The sequence below is a fragment of the Pinus tabuliformis genome, chromosome 1_2 (genome assembly GCF_031772625.1).
Source record: "Pinus tabuliformis cultivar Carrire ecotype Pingquan chromosome 1_2, CPIR1, whole genome shotgun sequence".
In the NCBI taxonomy this organism is placed as follows: Eukaryota; Viridiplantae; Streptophyta; class Pinopsida; order Pinales; family Pinaceae; genus Pinus; species Pinus tabuliformis.
Window position 1 is genome coordinate 1,346,834,422 of NC_142298.1, and position 22,229 is coordinate 1,346,856,650.

The following is a 22,229-nucleotide window of genomic DNA, read 5'->3' on the forward strand; positions in this document are numbered from 1 at the left end:
TAATCCAACCTAAACCAATTTTCAAGAAATTTGATGGGAAATTTTATGCTTCATCTACCAAATCAAACACAATTCCCTAATCAAACATAAGAACCCCACTCAAACATAATTCCCTAATTAATCACGAACCATTCCTTCACAAATCTCGCCTCCCCACCGTTTGATCCAATCGAGCTCTCCATCTGGAGGCAAGCGTTGACGTCGAAATCTTGGCCGTACAATCTACGAAATAACGGCCACGATCTCGCGAGGACTTTCATGCTCGCCACAGTATAAACTCTCACATTGGTCGCATCATTTGGCCCGCAATTCCCTGCAAATCACCGATCGGAGGTTTTTTTTTATTATCTACTTTTGTAAATCGCTGGTTAGATTTTATGCGAAAAGCCACTACGTTTTCGCTGAAAGCGATACGTGAACAACGCAAGCTCGGCAGTCTTTCGCTAGTGAATTCAGCCGATCAGAGGTCAGGGGTTCGAGCTCATCAGCTTCATGGGTCCACTGAGAAGATCGAAGAATCCTGTCTATGTTTTGTCATCATGGGTTAGAAGGCAGCCCCCCAAAATTAAGGGTTTTCTGGCTGTAATAACAGGCATTGTTTCTCTACTTTTCCTGAAGTTGGTGGTTCATGATCACGATAATTTATTTGTAGCTGCAGAAGCCATTCATGCCCTTGGAATCTCCGTATTGATCTATAAATTAATGAAGGAGAAGACATGTGCAGGTATTTCGAAGATTTTCTTTTTTAATTTCGTTTATTCAGGGGAGCATTTTAGGGTTTTTTAGATTATTGGCTGGGGATCTTAATTTACATACAGGGAGGAAACCATTAAAAGCAAAAATAAAATGCAGTTTGATCAAATGGTGACAACATAGCTTCATATATTGAATACAATGACAATTCTGATTTGAGTATATGAATGTCTTGGAAAATATGTTTTTGGGTTTTTTCCACGGCTTATTGGCTGGTGTTTCATATTTGTAGCTGGTTACTTGTTTTCTGAGAGTAGATGTTGCGGATTATTGAAATGATCTGGACTGACAATTTTCCTATGTTTTAGGGCTTCTGGGTTTGTCTTTTGCCTCGTGGTGATGGGACACCTTCATTTTCCGACTGAATTATCAATCTGATCAAGGATATAAATGTCTGAAAAAGAAATTGTTGAGTTTTGTCTACTGCTTGCTATGTGGCATTTCATTCGGTTTTAGGGTACTTGTTTCATGCGGGTATTGCTGGGATGATCAGCATTGGTAGTTTCCTGTGCTTTACTTAGAAATTTGTCTTCAAAATAAACAAAATGTACATTGGGATTGGTAAGTTGTAGTCAAAGGATGGAACCTCGTGGAGTTTTTAATTTTTGGTAAATTAATAAAAAATACATTAAAAGACAAATGATATATGTTGTCACTCCCTGAAAAGAGAGTTCCAGTCGTGCGAACTTTGTTTTTTAAACTCTAGCCGCGGTGACCCATCTTTTAACTCTAGTTGAAGTCCCTTTGTATTTCCAACTCTAGCTGTGTTTCCCCATTCCCCTTTGAAATATCTTAAAAAACATTCGTAAAACATTACTGAAGGCCTTTTAAAAGGCTGGGACCTGCAAAACTTTATCGCTATCGACCCATCTCCCTTTCCCTTTTGCGATTGCGATATTGCTTCTCGCAAAGCTTCCAGCATACCACAATAAAGTTCCTCCCCTGTTGACTGCGATATCGCAAATTCTTTGCCAATATCACATATCGCAGATTCCCCACCAATTGTCATATAAGTCCCTTCTTTGCCCGCCGATTGCGATATCGCGTATTGCATATCGCAAAAGTTCTCCACTTATTGCCACATCCAAGTCCCGTCACCACTCCTTCTCGTTGATTGCGATAAGTCTTCCCCCGCCGATTGCGATATCGCAATTGGGGATCGCTCAAGTCACAAGTTCCTCCTCTGTCGAAGCCCCTTCCGACTTGCGATTGCGATGGATGCGATATTTTATATATTGCAGTTTGTTACAGTTTCGGGTCCAGCCCGTTGGCAAAACATTATGGAATATGGTAAAAAGGCCTTCTCTTGTATTGCGATTGCAATACCAGTAGACTCGGATCAACGACCTAGATGGAATCCGCTTGGATCAATGGCCTAGATCAATGAGCATTAAAATGTTTATTTTGCTTCCGCTCAGTGGGACGACGAGGGTATTTTTCGGCGTATAGGTCGGCAACTGAGGTATTAAATGAAGGTATGGGGACTCAGGAAGATTAATGGCTCAACATGGGGCTCCACTCAGATACACAACAAAGGACTGCTAGGACATTCTCCACTTCTAGTCGGTAACAAGCAACTCACAGTCGACCCACTCCTTGCTCTGGAGTCTGGAGAACGAGCGATCCAGGCAATTAAGATGAAAGCGACAGAAATCGGTTGAGCAGAGGAGAGACACATTGCGGCAAAGACGTGGCTTGATCGGGGGCCTTCACAGGAACATCAGAGGGACACTTCCTCCATCATCTTTTAGTTTTTCCTTTTTCTTTTATTCCTGTAATTTCTATGTATTTTAAAGAAGGGAATCAAATCCCGATGAAATCATTTTGGGGCAGCAGAGCCTTGCACGCCGAGACAGTCCGTGAGACAGCTGGAGCTCAAGCGAAGATATTTTTGTAAACTTTTGATTCAAAGCCCCCTTCCTCTGTATAAATGGCAGGGAGAAACACTTAATACTGGTTCCGAAATTTTGCACCTGAGAGGTCCAAATTTTGTGGTTCCACTTTGGTTCTATTAAGCTTGTTCACGAGGGACGTATGTAAATAGACTGGTTAGTTGGACCCTTCAAGAATGAATGAAATTCCTAGGTGATTCCAAGTAGATCAATGAACAGTATGTTTTCCGCTTTGTAATTTCATTTCATATATGTTTTTTTGTCTCTAAAATAGTGTGATGAAGCTGTCGATTTCTCCCTTGTTCATGATAGTATATTTGTTATCAAGTAGCAACAGTACATGTGTTAGCTACAAATTTACTTAAGTACCTGTAATGTGCACATATTTGCTTAAGCTTTTGGATACAAATGTGCCCATGAGTATATGGCCTGAAACCCCGACTAACGCTCCACTCCTTCCGCTCTTTCATCTCCTCCCTCTTCCATATTTCTGCTGGAACATTGTTGCTTAGGATTCTGTTGGCAACCTTATGCACCAAATTCCTTCCTTTCTTTCCTGCTCTCCATGTTACTACAATGCCGATATTAAGACTGCCCGTTGTTGTGTGTCGGCCACCAGAACAAGGCATTTCTCTTTGAGGTTGGCCTGATTTACCCCTTGAGCATTCAGATCCATGTATTGGCTTGAGTTCACCTTCATGAAGGCAGATTGAACGAAGCCCCCTTTATTATCCTTTTAACTACGTGACAATTGGAGTGCAACCGAAAGCCCCCATTGATAATCTTCCATGCACTCCTCTATTTAAGATGTCCTAGGCACTGGTCTACAATCAACCTAGAGGCTGTCTCTAGGAAGCTTTTTATGTCTCCCGAAGCACTCGTGCTACAGGTGCCATTAAAAGTGAAACAATATACATGTATTCTATGCTTACAACTGAGCTAAGTTATTCTTCACAGGTTCCAATTTTCAATATCTGATCGCTTTTCTAGTTTTACATGATGATTGCTATCCAGATCAATGTTATGAGGACTTGTCGGTCCAGATTGGTCTACAAAATTTTTTAGAACTGGCCCCTTAATAGGAACTAAACTAGTTTTAGCTTGCTTCCTGATTGGACCAACTGATTTGGTCAAGAACTATATGGGCCCTGGCCTAGACCGATCCCACTAGTGGCACTTAGATACCCAAAAAACAAAAAACCAAAAGAAAAAGAAAAAATCGAAAAGAAAGTAACACCCCTCCCAAACACTGATCCAAGGTTATATAGTGATGCTGCTTCATCTGCCTCAAACTCTTTTCATTGATCATTTGCGAGCATTTGGAGATTGTGGAGCTGCGATGAATATAGTTAATTTGGAGCGGGCTTCGAATTGATTTGGTATTTGTTTATATTAAATTCTGAACCTAACACTTTGGCAATTCATTCCTAGCAGATTTATCACATATCTACTGAATAAAAGCACAACTGGGTTCTTAACAAGTTATTCAGCGAAAGCACAAATACACAACCAATCTCAATCACATATGATACACACAAATTTTGCCCAATCAACAAGCTCTATTAAATTAATAATTTGAACTTTATTTTTCCCCTTGTAACTAGAAGAATTGGCAACTAGGCCAGTTTTGTACTCGTGTGATATGGGATTGATTCCGATTGCTACCACTATAACCCCAAGGTGCCTACGTATGTCCCTTCCGCAAACACGGTTGTAAGTCCGGGGGATTTGAATCTCAAATCTCTTGGTACATAACACTTCATTTTCATGGCACTTGCCAATTGCGCTGCACCCTGGGGGCTAATTAATATGTTGAATGGAGTTAGAGAGCAAGGGTTTTGCCTAGTCTATGATCCCTAGACTAGCAGAGGGACCCACATATTTCCACTATGTAGATTTTCATATGTGTTGACTTGGGAATTTTTTTTTTTCCAAAGTCAATTTATAATTTGAACTAAGCCTTATATTAAAAAGTATTCTCAGCCTTTGGGAGTGCTAGGTGGGGCCTAGGTCGACTTATAAAGAGGAGACAAGGCAACTAGTGGAAAGTGAGATTTTGGCATCATAATTGTGTGTGTTCTTCTCAGCATTTGCAGCCAGGGTGCTTAGCTCTAGCGCATAATTTTTAGTGTTGAAGGGCAAAAGAAAAGAGGCCATTCAACCCTCATATTTTCCAACCAAGCATTTCCTTCTTCCAGGTTGAGTTTATTTGCTCAAAAGGGCCGCGTAGAGGGCTGTGCGGATTCCGTACAATGTGTACAAGTTTCGTACAACGCATGGGAAGGGCAGGCCAAGAGGGTAAGGTGGAGCTTAGCTTGGGCGTTGGGGGGTTTTTAGAGGTTGTTGAGTGGAAGGGGAAGTTTCTCCCTCATTGTAATTTTTTGAAAGAGCAATTGCTGAAGAAGAAATAAGAACACACACATTGCAGGTTTTCACCAATTGGGGTTTCCTGGGTAACTTTTGGTGTTATGTGTTTCTTAATGTCCTTGTGTCTTCAATGATTTATTTTCTGTTGTGAATGTTTAGTTAGAATACTCAATATAGTTGGTGAATGCATTTGATAGTTTTAGTTCCAATTTCTTTCATTTTTGAAAAAAATTAGTTGCCGGGTATTTAAAACCTAACATGTTATCGAAGCTTAGCCACTGCTTGAAGACCAAAAGTAATGTTTACTTCCTCAGGAGCAGGTTAAAGGCTAAGGGCAAGAAAGGTACATGAGGGGCTGAGTCCAACACTAGAGGCGGGAAAAAGAAGGATCTCAACTGGATAAAGTGCTTCTCATGCGATTAGTATGGACACTACACCAAGTTCCCAAATAGGAAGAAGGGGTCTAAGAAGGACCATGTAGCAACATCAATAGAGGTGGACGAGTTCTCTTCTCAATTTGAGAGGGAGTTCTCACTCGTAGCTTGCACGATAAGCACAATGGCTAACAACGTGTAGTATATTGACAGTGGAGCTTCCTGTCATATGACTGAGAATAAGGAGTATTTCAACCAATTGACCGAGAAGGACATGCAGTTTCACATAGAGCTGGGAGATGATGGTGGGTACCTAGCCAAGGGCGTGGGTAATGTCAAGTTTGAGAGGGAGTTTGGGAACCCTCTCTACTTCAAAGATGTCCTCTACATCCCAAGATTGAAGAAAAACCTTGTTTCAGTCTCAACCCTAGAAGACAAGGGTTATGAGGTTATCTTTAGCAGAGGAAAGGCCTTCATCAATCCTTTCAACTTCGGAGTAGCCTAGCAGATTGGAGTTAGGGTGAAGAACCTCTACAAGCTTTAGTTTGAGATAGTCGTGGCCTTGTGCAGCAGAGGAGGTAGCGAGCAGGGTCGTGACCTAGGGGAGCTTTAGCAAAAGCATATGGGTCACTTACACCATGGAGCGCTAAAGATTCTTAGGGAGATAACTACAAGATTGCCACAGTGCAGTGTTGACCAGCGTGACGTGTGCAAAGGTTGCTCACTTGGCAAGTATGCCAAGACATCCTTCCTTAGCAGAGACAACAAGGCTAAGAGCATTTTGGAACTAGTTCATTCAGATGTCTGTGGCCCATTTTCTCTCCTTCCCATATGGGATACAAATATTATGTCACCTTCATTGATGACCATTCTAGAAAGACTTTGATATTCTTCCTAAAGAAGAAAGATGAAGTCTTCTCAAAGTTCATGGAGTTCAAAGCCTTGGTGGAGAACCAGACAGGTAAAACGATTAGTGCGCTGAGGTTAGGCAATGATGGGAAGTACATCTCCAACACCTTCAGGGGCTTGTGTGCCAAGGAGGGCATCAGGAGGGAGCTCACCACGCCCTGTAACCCTCAACAAAACGGGGTGGCTAAGCACAAGAATTGGAGCATTGTTGAAGCGGCTAAGGCCATGTTACATGACCAGGGACTGCAGTCTTTTTGCAGAACAGGAGTCCACACAAGGTGTGCTAGGCAGAGTCACACTAGAGGAAGGCTTTTACAGGCAAGAAGCTTGATGTATCTCACTTCTGGATGTTTGGCAGTCTTGTTTACTCCAGTGTGCCTTTTGAGAACTGAAAGAAGTTGGAGCCCATGACAGAGAAGGGCATTTTTGTAGGCTACAGTGAGATGTCCAAGGCATACAGGGTGTACGTCCTAACACTCAGGAAGACTGTGATTAGGCGCGATGTGAGGTTTGAGCAAAGTAAGGGCACTTAGGAAGTCCTTGGAGCATGAGTAGGCTGCAACATAGGAGGAGGAGCAACAGGCTCCCAAGTAGGAGGCTTAACAAACTCCACAGATCCAGCCACAACTTGTTGTTGGGCAGGTTAAGTGGCATGCAAATGGGGAGAAAGTGTTGGACGAGAGTGGAGCCCACTTAGCCAGTGGCTCCTAGCACAGGGAGAAGATGAGCCAAGTGGGCAAATTAGTTGATCAGGTAGGCTCAAGAGAGAATTGGAGCCCTTAGCTCCACATTCAGATATAGTAGACAACCCACAAAGGTATACATGGTACATGGCATTGATGACTGAGTTACTAGACTTAGAGCCTTCTTGTTAGGAGGTAACCTCTCAGTAGGTATGGCGAGATGCCATGGTGGAGGAGTATTCCTCCATCACGAAGAATGACGTCTGGGAGGTAGTGCCAAGACTGGTTGGCAAATTAGTGGTTGGATCACGCTGGATCTTTAAAATCAAACATGGAGCTAATGGGAGTGTGGAGAAGTACAAGGCTAGATTCACGACCAATGTGTATTCTCAAGTTGAGGGGATACACTTTGAAGAGACGTTTGCACCTGTGGCCCGATACTCGTCCATTAGGACCATATTGATTGTTGCAGCATAGATGGGGTGGAAGGTCCACCAAATAGACATAAAGTTTGTCTTCCTTAACGGAGTTGTTGAGGAAGAGATATATGTTGAGCAACTTAAGGGGTTTGAGAGTTTCAGTAGAGACATGCATGTGTGTAGTTTGAAGAGAGCCCTATATGGACTCAAGTAGGTACTGAGGGCATGGTATGCCTGGATAGACAGCTACCTTCTGGCATTGGGCTTCACTAAGAGTGAAGTAGACCCCAACATGTACTACATTGTGGTTGGAGGTCTTTCGCTCATTCTAGTGTTGTATGTAGATGACTTGATATTGACGAGAGCAAATACCCTGATTTAGGAATGCAAGAAAGAACTTGCAAAGGAGTTTGAGATGAAGGATTTAGGGCTGATGCACTATTTCCTTGGGTTGGAGGTATGGCAAGGTGATGGAGATCTTCTTGGGATAGAGCAAGTACACACTCGAGATTCTTAGAAGATTCCACATTCAGGATTGTAGGCCCATGACCACGCCTCTAGTCACAAACAGGAGGAAGGTGGATGCTACTAGAGCAGAGCGAGTTGATGCCACACTTTATAGGCAATTTATAGGGTCGTTGATGTATTTGGTGAACACACGGCTCGACATTTGCTTCGTAGTTAACCAATTAAGCCAATTCATGGTTGAGCCTAACAGTGTGCATTGGGTTGCTGCTAAGCACGTGTTTAGGTATCTCAGGGGTACAACAGATTATGGGTTGTTGTACAAGCAGGTTGATGGAGTGAAGTTGGAGATTGGAAGGCTTCATAGATGTAGATTGGGGGAGCACTACAAACATGAAGAGCACTTTAGGTTGCACCTTCAGTGTTTGGTCAACAACTGTTTCTTGGTTCAACAGGAAGTAGAGATCAATGGCACTGAGCTCAACTGAGGCTGAGTACATGGCTGCTAGCCTGATAGCCTGTGAGGCTATTTGGTTGAGGAAGCTACTTGTTGGGTTGTTCAGTCAGGAGTTGGAGCCCATAGTGGTTCACTATGATAATTAGAGTCGAATTAATCTTTTTGAAAATCTGGTGTTTCATGACCGCTCCAAGCACATCAAGATTCAGTACCACCATATTAGAGATTTGTTAAGAGAGGTATAGTCAGACTTCAATCCATGCCTACAGAGGAGCAAACATCAAATATTCTGACCAAGGCATTACCAAGGGGTAGATTTGTCTACTAAAGTGATGAATTGAGCATAGTACAAAACACCTTCCTTTCTAAGAGGGAGTGTTGAATGGAGTTAGAGAGCAAGGGTTCTGCCTAGTCTATGATGCCTAGACTAGCAGAGGGACTCACATATTTCAAATATGCAGAATTTATTTATTTCCTATATATTGACCTAGGAAAAAATATTTTTTCCTAAGTCAATTTATATTTTGAACTAAGCCTTATTTTAAAAAGTATTCTCAGCCTTTGGGAGTGCTAGGTGGGACCCAAGTTGACTTATAAAGAGGAGATGCTGGTGGAAAGTGAGATTTTGGCATAAGAATTGTGTGTGTTCTCAGCATTTGTAGCTAGGGTGCTTAGTGCCAGGGCATAATTTCCAGCACTGAAGGGGAGAAGAAAAGAGGCCATTCGACCCTCATATTCCCAGCCAAGCATTTTCTTCTCCCAAGCCGAGCTTCTTTTCCTAGAAGGGCTGCGTAGAGGGCCATACAGATTCTGTATGACACATATGAGCTATGTACATTGTGTGGGAAGGGTAGGTCAAGAGGGCAAGGCAGAGCTCAGCTTGGACGTTATGGATTTTTTGGAGGTTGCTGAGTGGAAGGGGAAGTTTCTCCCTCGTTGTAATTTTTTGAAAGAGCAATTGCTAAAGAAGAAATAAGAACACACACATTTTAGGTTTTCCCCAGTTAGTGTTTTCTGGGTAACTCTGGTGTTGTGTGTTTCTTAATGTGCTTTTGTCTTTAATGATTATTTTTCCTCTGTGAATGTTCGGTTAGAATACTCAATATACTCGGTGAATGCATTTGAAAGTTTCATTTCCAATCTCTTTCATTTATGAAAATTCATTAAATTAGTTGCTGGGTATTTAAAAGCTAACATAATAATTTGAACGAACTTGGGCTCTTGTCCTCGGATAATGGCCCAACTGAGGAATTTAAAAATACAACATACCCTGGATCTAATCCAACTGATCCGTGAATTTTTTAATACTGTTGCAATCACTGGTTATTATTCTCCTATCTTTTCAGATTATTTGTCAACTGCAAAATACTTGCGACAAACACTAAATAAAACACAACTGCAACTTCACTGAAAAAGAAATAACCACAAGAATTGAGAAAATTACACACATAAATATTGAACACCAGTATTTTTAGACAAATGTCCCTAGAAAACCCTGAAGGGAAAACCAGTTAAGTAGATGAGGGTTTTATTTATTAATTATTCAACAAAAATAATACAGCTGGTTGTTGTAGAATGACAAACATCCGATTTTTTTTCTTTTTTCTTTTTATTGTTCTTTCTGATCACTTTTGCTAGTTTCCCTGACCTCCTGGAAGCAATTTGTCCCACCAAAACCAATTCAGCCTCCCTCTGAAGCTGGTTTTGGCTCACACAAGCAGCTTGGCAAATTAACTCAGCTCTCCTGGCAACTCACATTGGTTGGGAAAATTTTCTCAGCCTCCATTGGAAAATCTCGGCTTCAATTGGAAAATCGATCCTCCAATGCAAATCGATCTCTCTTGTGCAAATTTCCTTACTCAAAAATTTCTCCCTCTTTGAGCAATTCACATTGCTTGACTGGGTAATTTGCACCCCCTGTTGGAGCCAATTGCACTGTTGGAAAATCGACCTCTCATTGCAGAAAAATCGATCTTCAAATCTCCTTGGAAGTCGCTGTGAAGAATCTCTTTGGAAATCTCTGTTGAAATCCTTACTACTGATGTCCCTATGCTGCCTTTGCGCCCTTGCTGTCACTGCAACTTTATCTCGATATGTATCCAAAGGACCCTCGATGTCCTCTTACAATCTCTCGTTGACAAATCAACGACCATGATCTAATCACAATCGACGACTAAGATAATTTTGACTCAATCAAGTGACTTTTTCGGATGTCTCTAGAGGAAAATTGATTTACCCCAATTAATAATGATTTTTTAAGCTATTTCCCGAAGTTAAATGTAGGAAAAATTAATTAACTATTTAATTAAATCTAATTAGGGCTTTTTCATGTGAAACCTTTTCTGGGTATTGGAGAAAATGTTTTCCTTAGCCTCATATACTCAATATGACAATGGAACACCTGTCTGAGCTACATAAACTAACACTATCTTTGCGAGGAAGGTGTTTTGCATAACCCTTTGAAGAAGATGAACCTTGCCTTCCCCAAAGCCTTCGTTAGAATATGTGCTACTTGCTCATATGTAGGTATATATTTTAGCTAGACAATCTTGCGTTGCCTACAATCCCTCGATGAAGTGGTACCTGATGTTTATATGCTTGGACCTGTCGTGAAACATTGAATTCTTTGACAACCTGATGCAATTGTGATTTTCACAGTGTCATCGTAGTCTCTATCCTTTGACCAAACAAGGCTAACAACAGCTTCCAAAGCCATATGGCCTCACATGTAGCCATGTTCGCTGGTGTGTACACTACCTCGACTGAACTTAGTGCCACGAACTTCTGCTTCTTGCTATACCAAGAAACAACTCTTGATCCCATGCTGAAGCAACACCTTGAAGTGCTTCTCTGATCTATTGTGTTATGTGCCTAGTTTGCATCAGTATAGCCCACCAACCTAACGTCATCACCTCGAGCATACTTGATCCCATACTTGACTATGCCACGCAAATACCTCAACACATGTTTTACCGCTACCCAATGTACTCTCTTCGACTCTGCCATGAACTGTCTCAGAGATTTAATTGCATAGGATATGTTTGGTTTGATGTTGACCAGATACATGAGAGAGCCATTCAACTACCTGTACAAGTTGGGGTCCACATCCTTCTTGAATGCATCTATCTTCCTCCAATTCGTGATCATGGGTGTGGACATGGCCCTGCAATCCTCCATCCCAAATCTCCTCAAGATCTCTATGCAGTATTTCCCTTGACCAAGGAAAATATCACCATCTGTTTGCCATACCTCCATGCCTAGAAAATAGTGCACCAGCCCCAAAGATTTCATCTCGAACTCTATTGCAAGGTCCCTCTTGCACTCCTCGAAGAGCCCCACTGAACTTGTCAAGAACAAGTCGTCCACATATAGGACAAGAATGAAAATCTCCCCCAACCACCAAGTAGTAAAGGTTTGTGTCCGCCTCACTCTTCACGAAGCCCATGTCCTGCAAGTATCTGTCGATGTGCTCATACCACACCCTGGGAGTTCGCTTGAGCCTGTACAAAGTTCTCTTCAACCTGCACACATGGGTGTCTCTACTGTGTGCCACAAAGCCCTCTGGTTGTTCAATATACACCTCTTCCTCCAGTTCACCATTCAAGAATGTTGTCTTGACATCCATTTGATGGATCTGTCATCCCATCTGTGCTGCTAATGAGATCATGGCTCATATAGAAGTGTACTTGGACATAGGAGCAAATGTCTCCACATAATCTATTCCCTCTGTCTGAGAGAACCTCTTGGCCACAAACGTAGCTTTGTATTTCTCGATGCTGCCATTTGCATTGTGCTTGATCTTGTAGACCCAATGTGACCCAACCATTGCCATTTCTGTCAATATCGGTACAACCTCCCACACATCATTTTGCATGATTGAGGAGCATTCCTCAACCATTGCATCTCGCCACACTTGCGATTGTGCGACCTCCTGATAGATGGAAGGCTCACTATCTACCAACTAACTGACCAACGCCATGTAGCCAATGTACCTCTTTGGTTGTCTCTGCTCTCTCTTGCCCGTCTTAGGAGTCACCACAAACTCTTGAGCATCCCTGAGTGTAGACTGATCCTCTCAGTTTAGCTTGCCAATAGTGGAGTTAGGAATATCCTCCTCCATGTCCTCTTAATGCATCTCCCTAATCCGTTGCATTTGCTGCTCCATGCTCTGTGAAGCTTTAGGAGTGCTCACACTGGAACTTTTGCTCGTACCAGTCACTGTACTCGTGCTCTGCGGTTGCCCTTGATTTTGCTACTTTACTCTGGGAGCTTCTACTGGCTGCTCACTCTGATCTTTAACTATTGGCAACTCTCTAGATCTCCTATACGCCTTGCCCTCCATGAACTTGAGATCCCACCTGATTATGATCCTCTTGGCCTTTGGGATGAAGATCCTGTATGCCTTCGAGGTTTCGCTGTAGCGAAAGAAGTAACCTCGCTTTGCAGTCTGATCCAACTTTGAATGTGTCTCTCGCCTGGAATGTGACAATACGCTAGGTAGCCAAATAACTTGAAGTGACTGACATCTGGCCTCTTCCCAGTGAAAGCCTCCTCAGGAGTCATCTTGGCAAGTGCTCTATGTGGGAGCTTGTTTTGAATATAAATCACTGTATTGCATGCCTTTGCCCATAAATAGCGGGGGAGATCCTGGTCATACAACATCGCTATTGGCGCTTCCGAAATAGACTGATTCTTCCTCTCATCATCCCCATTTTGATGTAGGTTGTAAGGAATCGTCTACTCTCTCTTGATTCTTGCCTTGGTACAAAACTCCTGGAACTCTTTGCTGGTGTTCTCACCTTCGTTGTCTGATCAAAGAGTTCAGATCTTTCTGCCTATCACATTCTCGACTAGAGCTTTAAACTCTTGAAAGCGACTGAAGACCTCATCCTTGGTCTTCAAGAAATAGATCCAGGTCTTCTTGGAGAAATCGTCGATAAAAGTACAAAAGTACTCATATCCTCTGAGAGATTTCATTGACATCGCCCCACATATGTTTGAATGCACAAGGTATAGAATCCCCTGCGATCTACTGTAACTCATTGGAAAAGTTGCTTTCACAAGCTTCCCTAACACACATCCTTTGCACACATCGTTGTGCTTTGTGCTCACCTTCGGAACACTTGTCACCATCTCATGAAGCAGTCTAAGTGCTCCATGAGGAATATGGCCCATCCTCCTATGCCATAGCTCCCCCTGATCTCTCTGACTGCTGCTACTAATTAGTGCCTTGAGTGTGTGCGACCTGTATAACCACCTGCTCCTATAGGTGACCTCCAATCCATCTAGCCCCTCTAAAGATGACATCGTAACCTTTGTCCCGAAGGACTGATACGGAGATCAAGTTCATCCCCAACCCTGGCATATGCGACACATTATGGATGTGTATTTACTTGATGTTCTCCCTTTGAAATAGCATAGTCCCTCATGCTACAGGAGTGCACTTGGACTTGTTCCCCATCTGAATCTGGAACCTGATGTCCTCCTCCTTATAACTGGAGAAGTACTCTCTAACTCCTGTCATATGAAATGACGCTCCACTGTCTATGTACCAGACACCCTGTGAAGTTGAGCTAGTTAGGCAAGTGATCAAAGTGAACTCATGATCCATCCTACTGGAGAGATTATGTCATCTACTAAAGCTACAACTTGCTTCTTGCCCTTCTTCTTCCTCAGTGGGCAATCACTGACATAATTGCCAAACTCATGACAACTATAACACTTGACCTTAGATAGGTCCTTCTTCTTCTCCCCTTTTGAGCTTGGTCCCTCACTGGAATCCTTCTTAGCCTTTCCTTTCCTTGCTAAGGCAACGTTTTCCTACTACCTCTTAACCTTCGGTGTCTTGCCGCTGTTGCTGCTGCCACTAAGCTAAGCTTGAGCTCTTCTTGAGTGAAGTTGATCCAAAGGCGTTCCCAACCTGGAAGTTAATCTCTCCCATTGATCACTTGGGCGAAAACATCCCACTCCTTGGTAAATCCATTGACTGCTATTCACACTACCTCATCATCACTGGGCTTATCACCCACTGTAGCTAGCTCATCTCTGGCAAGTTGTTGCCCCTTTCTTTGCGATGCGTGGAATAATATGATCCTTGACATCATCAAGAATCATCCTCTTCGCTTTGGCATTCTCCTTCTTATAGGTGGCCAACTGTTGTGGATCTATCGGTACGAAAACAACATTCTCCGCAAACTCCTTTGAACCATACTTGTCCAATAAGAACGACATGTTAGCCTTCCAAACGCCAAAGTTGGAGGCTCCATCCAACCTGTCCTGATCTCTCAATCCTGTTGTGGCCATCTGTCGAAAATCTAGAAATTCAACGAACTCAAATAAATTGAAGAAGTAAACTGAAGAATTTGAACTAGGTGAAAACCCTTGTTTTCTCTTCCTGTGCCTTGCGTAGATACTCCTTCTACCCTTAGATCCCTCTGATACCATGTGAAATTTTTACTACTATTGCAATTATTGGTTATTATTCTCCTACCTTTTTAGATTGTTTGTCAACTGCAAAATACTTGCGGCAAATATTGAATAAAACACAACTACAACTTCATTGAAAAATAAGTAACCATAGGAACTGAGAAAATTACACACACACAAATATTGAACACTGGTATTTTTAGACAAATGTCCCTTGCAAAACCCTAAAGGGAAAACCAATTCAGTGGATGAGGGTTTTATTTATTAATTATTCAGTAAAATAAACTGGTCACTGTAGATTGTCAAACATCCAATTTTTTTTATCGCTTCTGCTAGTTTCCCTGACCTCTTGGAAGCAATTTGTCCCACCAAAACCAATTTGGCCTCCCTCTGAAGTTGGTTTTGGCTCACACGTGTAGCCTGGCAGATTAACTTAGCCCTCCTGGCTACTTCCATTGGTTGGGAAAATTATCTCGGCCTCCACTTGGAAAATTTCGACCTCAACTCGCAAATCGATCCTCTAATGCAAATCGATCTCTCTTGTGCAGATTTCCTTCCTCCAAAATTTCTCCCTCTCTAAGCAATTCGCATTGCCTATCTAGGTAATTCACACCCCTTGTTGGAGCAACTCGCACTGTTGGAAAATCGACCTCTCATTGCAGAAAAATTGATCTCCTAATCTCCTTGGAAATCGCTGTGAAGAATCTCTTCGGAAATCTCTGCTGAAATCCTTGCTACTGATGTCCTTGTGCTGCCTCTGCGCCCTTGCTATCACTGCAACTCTGTATCTTGATATGTCTCCAAAAGACCCTCGATCTCCTCTTACAATCTCTCGTTGAAAAATCAACGACCATGATCTAATCACAATCAACGACTAAGATCATCTTGACTCCATCAAGTGACTTTTCCGGATGTCTCTAGTGGAAAATTGATTTATCCCAATTAATACTGATTAATGAAGCTATTTCCCTAAGTTAGACTTAGGAAAAATTAATTAACCACTTAATTAAATCTAATCAGGGCCTTTTTGTGTGAAACCTTTTATGGGTATTGGAGGAAATGTGTTCCGTAGCCTCATAGACACAATTTGAGACTAGAACACCTGTCTGAGCTACATAAAATGACATGATCAAGCACTAGATCTGTCGTTAATTTGCTTGGCTGATCTAGATCTCCTATGTTGCACCCTTACACCTTCCTTGGAGATAGCATACTTGAGTATCTCACTCCTCACTTGAGAAAATCTCTTTCGTAATGTCTTGTGCTGTTATATGGTGTATCTTTCTCCTCTCCTTCGCCTTCCTTTTACAACTTCTAATTGAGCTAAATCCCTAACCCTCATCTCTCAAGTCATGATTGGCTAGGATCTAATTAACTAAAGTGAATAATGTACTTGGCCTTTATTGAACTGAGTCCTAGGGAAGGCTGCTTCCCACTAAACCAGGAGATCACTGCTGACCCCAAGCCAAAGCAACTCCCTGAGTTGCTCTTTCTGTCCACTGCACTCCCAGCCTAATCTGAGCATATGTAGCCCTACAACTGCATTCCAACACTCCTAACATACCTCAACCCATACTCCATTGTACCTCGTAGATATCTGAGCACATGCTTCACTATAACCTAGTGCACTCTCCTTGGATCCACCTTAAACTAGATTAGTGTATTTACAACAAAGCATATACTTGACCTAGTTTTGACCAGATACATCAAGGGACTAATTGGTTGCTTGTAAAGAGTGTGATCCCCAAACTCTGACTTGAAACATTGAGCTTCTTCAAATTGGTGATCATGGGTGTAGACATAGGCTGGAAATCCACCATCTCGAATCTCCTCAAGATATCAATTGCTTATTTTCCTTGTCCTTGGAAAATGTCACCCATCTACTGCCACACCTACAATCCCAAAAGATAGTGCATCACGCTAATGTCCATCTCAAACTCTGAAGCAAGATCTTGCTTACACATCTTTATGAGCTTCTCTGATCCTGTGAGAAAGAGGTCATCCACATAAAGAACCAAGATGAGTAGATCATTGCGAACTAGTACATAGTATAGGTTGGGATCTGCCTCACTCTTGGTGAAGCCTGTGCCTAGTAGATACCCATCAATCCTTGAGTACCATGCTCTTGGTTCCCGCCATCAATCCTTGAGTCCATATAGTGCTTTCTTGAACTTGCAAGCATGAGAATCTCTCCCATGCACCTCAAAGCCATGAGGCTACTCAATGTACACCTCCTCAATCACTCCATTGAGGAAGGCTGTCTTCACATCCATGCGATGTATCCTCCACCACATCTTTGAAGCAATAGATGTAACAACCCTGATAAAAGTATAACGACAACGGGAACAAATGTCTCCTCATAATCCTCTTTTGCTATGAAAACCCTCCCACCATGAACCTTGCTTTGTACTTTTCAATACTGCCATCCGCAACATACTTGATCTTGTAGATCCATTTGGAGCTTACCACGGATTTCCCCTTTGGTTTAGGCGCAATGTCCTACAAATTATTCTTCGTGATGGAGGCATATTCCTCCACCATGGCATCCATCCATACTTGCTGACCTGCGATTACCTCAAAATTGGAAGGCTCAGAATCGTTGATGTCAATCACAAGTGCCATATAACTTAAGAACTTCTATGGTGGTTTTCTCTCTCTAAAAGTACTCCTAGGAGCCTCCACATGCCCTTGAGCATGTCTCAATGTCTACTCAAGTCATATCTACCTCCTCTTGACTGAACTAGAAGGAACCCCTAATCTAATTTGAAGATCAAGTTACAGTTGTTGGTGGTGCTAGTCTCTCCTCAATCTTTTGAGCCTCGTGCTCGTTATTCTTTGCCATGGCTGGAAGGGGTTCATGTGACTTCCTAAAGGCTTGGCTCTCCTCGAATTTGACATCCCTGCCCACCACAGTCTTCCCCTACTGCGGAATATACACTTTATATGCCTTTGGAATCTCATTGTAACCCACAAAAATGTCCTTCTGTGTTGAAATCTTCAACTTCGTCCTCTTCTCTGAAGGTACATGGATATAAATTAGACGCTCGAATATTCATAAATGACCAACCTCATGTTTCAACCCTTTGGATGCCTCCTCAGGAGTCTTGTCATCCAAGACCTTATGAAGACTCTTGTTTTGAATATATATTGCCATGTTGCCTACCTTTTCCCAAAGGAACATGAGCAAAGCTCGATCATGGATCATAGTCTTGGCAACTCCAACAATGGCCCTGTTGTTTATCTTTGCAACCCCATTCTGTTGGGGGTTGTTTGATATTATTAGCTCCTTCTTTATTCATGCCTCCTTGCGAAAATTCTTGAAATCATTGGAGGTATACTCATCCCCATTGTTTGATCTTAGCACCTTGATCTTTTTCCCAGTTTAGTTCTCCACAGGAGCCTTGAACTCCCAAAACCGACTGAAGACCTCATCCTTGGTCTTCATGAAGTAAATCCATGTCCTTTTGGAGAAGTCATCTATGAAGGTCACATAGTAATCGTAACCACTCAAAGACAACACTGCCATAGGACTGCACATGTCTAAATGCACCAGATCCAATTTTCTCTTACACTTGGTATCACTTTTTGGAAAAGTAGCCTTGCCATACTTGCCAAGTGCACATCCCTTGCACACACCTTTCTGCTCTACACTAACTTTGGAAGACTAGTGATTATCTCCCTCAATATTGATAAAGCCTTGTGATGCAAGTGACCCATCCTCCTATGCCATAACTTGCACAAATTGTCACTATCATGAACCAAACCATGTACATTCTAAGCCACAACATGTACAAGTTACCCTCTCTCCTCCGAATTAATTTGACAAGTACTTGTCCGTCTCAGAGATACACCTCATATCCCTTGTTCTCCATTGTTGAGATTGCTAGAAGGTTCTTCATTAGCCTTGGAACATAAAGCATGTTTGTCACCTCTAAACGATCTTTTGACTCAAGTTGACACTAAATAGTCCCAATCCCTTCTACATCAGAATTGGCATTGTTACAAAGTTCCACATGTAGTTCTTGTTGAAGAATCTAGGGCATGGAGTTAATGAGATTCTTCTTAGCATGATAACTATTTGTGAGGTATTTAACATTTAGCTTATTAGCATATTCTTTAATGTTAGTGTGTCTTCTTTAATTCATCAAATAGCTACCATAACAAAGAGACAAGAACACAAAATGTTGGCTTTCTGCCAGGGCCAAAACCTCTCCCTCTTGGAGAGGAAAACCCACACAAAATTCTTCTTATAGAGATTCCAATTGATGAACACCAAGACCATGACCCTTGACTTCCTGAGCCACTCCAAGACCAAGACACCAATCCTCTTCTTCGTCTGAGATCATCATTATTACTGCTGCTTCACCGAGGTCATCATTATTGCTGTTTCACCGAGGTTGTAGCACTGTTGTACATTCATATAGATCTTTCATCATAACATATAGTAGTACTGCAGATCCATCGAGATTATGATCTTCCATCAAGATCGTGAGTATGCCTAGACAAAGATATCCTCATCACAAGTATACTGAGACTTATGACTGTGATTTTTCCTCCTGCGTTGAGGTCTTCATCATTTTAGATATGTTGCTCCTGAGACAGAGTATATACCGAGATACAGTGAGATCATCATGATACTCTCCATCGAAATTGAGTGTTCTTATAGGATTTGTGAGATCATCATAATTGTGTCGAGATTGATGGGATCACCGAGATACATTATAACTGCGTTTGATTATGACTGCGTTTAGGATGTCAAGAGTATGTCACACAGCTACCCCGAGACTATGACTGAGATGTCACGTGATCCTTCTTTATTACACCTATGCTGAGATTATATCTCCTCATCACAGGTGTGCCGAGAGTATATTACAGTGACTTCAATTCACTGAGATTATTACCATCGACAAGGATACAGAGCATCCACCAAGACAGAGCATACACTAAGACAGAGCATACACTGAGGCAGAGTATCCACTGGGACATGTTACAATGAGATCACATCGAGATCCTATACTTCGCTGTGCCCATCGAGATTTTCAGAGGAATTCTATCGTTTCTACATTGCTGTGGTGACCCTTAGCTGCATATATATATATATATATATATATATATATATATAGTGGTCATATCTCCATAATAGGCCGACTTGACCCATTGAAGAGGTGTGTCGTTTATGCAAGCCGACTTGTCTGCTTTCACTTCGTTTTGCTGGCCGACTTCATTAAGAGTGATTGTGCTTCTCATTGGAGGGCTTTTAGACTCTAGGATACATTAGGTTGACTTATATTCATTACATGCATGCTCAAGAAGAGCTCTTTAACATGACTTTGACTCTTTGACTCTCCTAGACGTATGCAATAAGCAAGAAACTCATTACAAAAATGATATTTCTTTTTCTTGATAAGTAAAAAGATCAAATTTACATTTGTAAATACCGAACCTAGTTACACTTTCTTCCACAGTTCTAAGTCTTCCTCTGAAATATTGGTGGACAACTCTCGTGATCATGTCATATGACGAGAAGCACCATTGTCCACAACAATGTTGATAATATCGGTATCAACAAAATATCGGCGAGGGTCCAGAAAACATCTTATCGACAATATTGACGAAAATATCGGCAAGCATAAAAAATGCATAATATATTCATTTTTTTCTTTAGATTTTTAAACATATAAAGCAATAAAAACATGAAATAAACACATTGGCACATAAATATGAAGAAAGCATTGATATATATGATGTCAAATAGAAATGATACATCAAAGGCGATACCAAATCCTGTTGATCCCTGATAATTGTCCAATCAAGGACTCAAATGTGGAGAACTAATACAAAATAACATCACATATATAAAAGTATCTCACCATCATGAGTTATATCTATCTATATGAATTCAGTGCCCTCTCCCCCTTTTACGGGAAAACATGATGGGTTGTTTGCCAGGCCTGCCCCTAGCAGTAGAAGGCCCTGGCCTTGGCCTTGCACCTAATGTCAAATAATGAGTGCTAGGTATGGAGCTGTGCTCTCCTATATCTATAGTAGATGGTGTTGATGCTGATGCTCCCATAGTCTCCTCCTCCTCTGCCTCCTGTTCCTCCTCCTCGTGCTGCTCTGTGAAAATTGTGTCATTGCAACAATTGATTTATTTTACCTACATATTTCCCCATAAGTTATTTACGAAAACCCTTCAGTAAACATTAAAATAAATTCTGCTGCAGATATCACACCATAATACAAAAACAAACACATGCACAAGAATCAACACATCAACACATCAACACAAATATTATGGACAATTGTCCCCAGAAAAAACCCAATGTGGAAAAACCGGTGCAATAGAGGAGGATTTTATTATTCAGCAATTCTTTAGTACCACTGGGTGCCAAACTAGCTTACCTAATAGAGAAAAATTCTCCAGCACTTCTCCCAGTCTCAGCGTCTGGCTTGTTGGCCTCCGTACAGCTCCTAGACCCTCTGCGTCAGCTCCTGCCTCTTTGTGTCAGCACTGGGCCTCTCTGCGTCACCCATGCATGCCTTCCAGTGATTGCGCAGTCTGTTGACTCTGCGTCTGCCTCTTCAACTTCTGCGTTGGTCTTCTGGTGCTGTTCTCGACTCTCTGTTCCGTATCCGCTGCCTCTTGCTGCTCTCCAGACCACTAGTTCGAATTTCTCAGCTAATCCCACTCTAGAAATCGAACTGACTGGTCTCCCTCAGTATGTTCTTCAATTGCCCTCAAGCCTCTTCTTATACTTTTCCTGTTGGTCCTTCAACGACCGAGATTAAATCTCTAATCAACGGCTAAGATTAGATTTGGTTTGATCTATGACTTTTGGAACCTTCTTAACCAGTTTTATATTAATACCCATTAATATTTTATTTTTCCTAAGTTTAGACTTAGGAACTCTATTAAAAATATTAATTATTTTAATATCTCCCAAACTGGTTAGAATCTGCCCAAACCATTTCTGGGTCTTGGAGATTTCATGTGCTTTAGCCTCTCCACCAATTTTCATGGCTAGAACACATCTGATGCTACCCCAAATCAACATGCTCCTCCTCTGAGTCTTTTTCTTTTTGCCCCTGTTCTAATGGATCATCTGGTTCTAACCATGAAGGTGACTCCTCGAAGATGGGCTCCTCAGACTCCACCCTCCACTGAGACAATACATCAATATTGTCTAAGGAAATGGCATCTGGATCCATTGGTGCTTCTATTTGCTTCACTCGAAGTCGGATATTGTAATGCACATACACTAAATCATTGAGGCATGCGAACTCCAACCTGTAAGAGTGTTAAAAAAACCAATGAGTCTTGAGCCTTGAGTCTTGACACTTGAGGGTCATAAATTAAAAATTAAAAATTACAATAAATGTAATCGCTCAACTAAAGGCTGAAGCTCAAAGTTATACCTGTTGCGCTTTTTTGCGTGTATTTTCTCATATACACTCCAATTGCGCTCACACCCTGAAGAGCTACA

The 22,229-nt window shown here is 41.8% G+C and overlaps 1 protein-coding gene across 1 annotated transcript in view; it reads left to right on the plus strand.

Moving 5' to 3' along the window:
* The first annotated feature begins 240 nt into the window (after positions 1-240).
* The window catches only part of LOC149211217 (uncharacterized), a 93,865-nt gene continuing 71,876 nt past the window's right edge, over positions 241-22,229 (plus strand). The window contains exon 1 of the mRNA XM_089396967.1: positions 241-724. Coding sequence (XP_089253093.1) covers positions 493-724 — 232 coding nt within the window. The 5' untranslated portion in view covers positions 241-492. The remainder of the gene's footprint in view (positions 725-22,229) is intronic.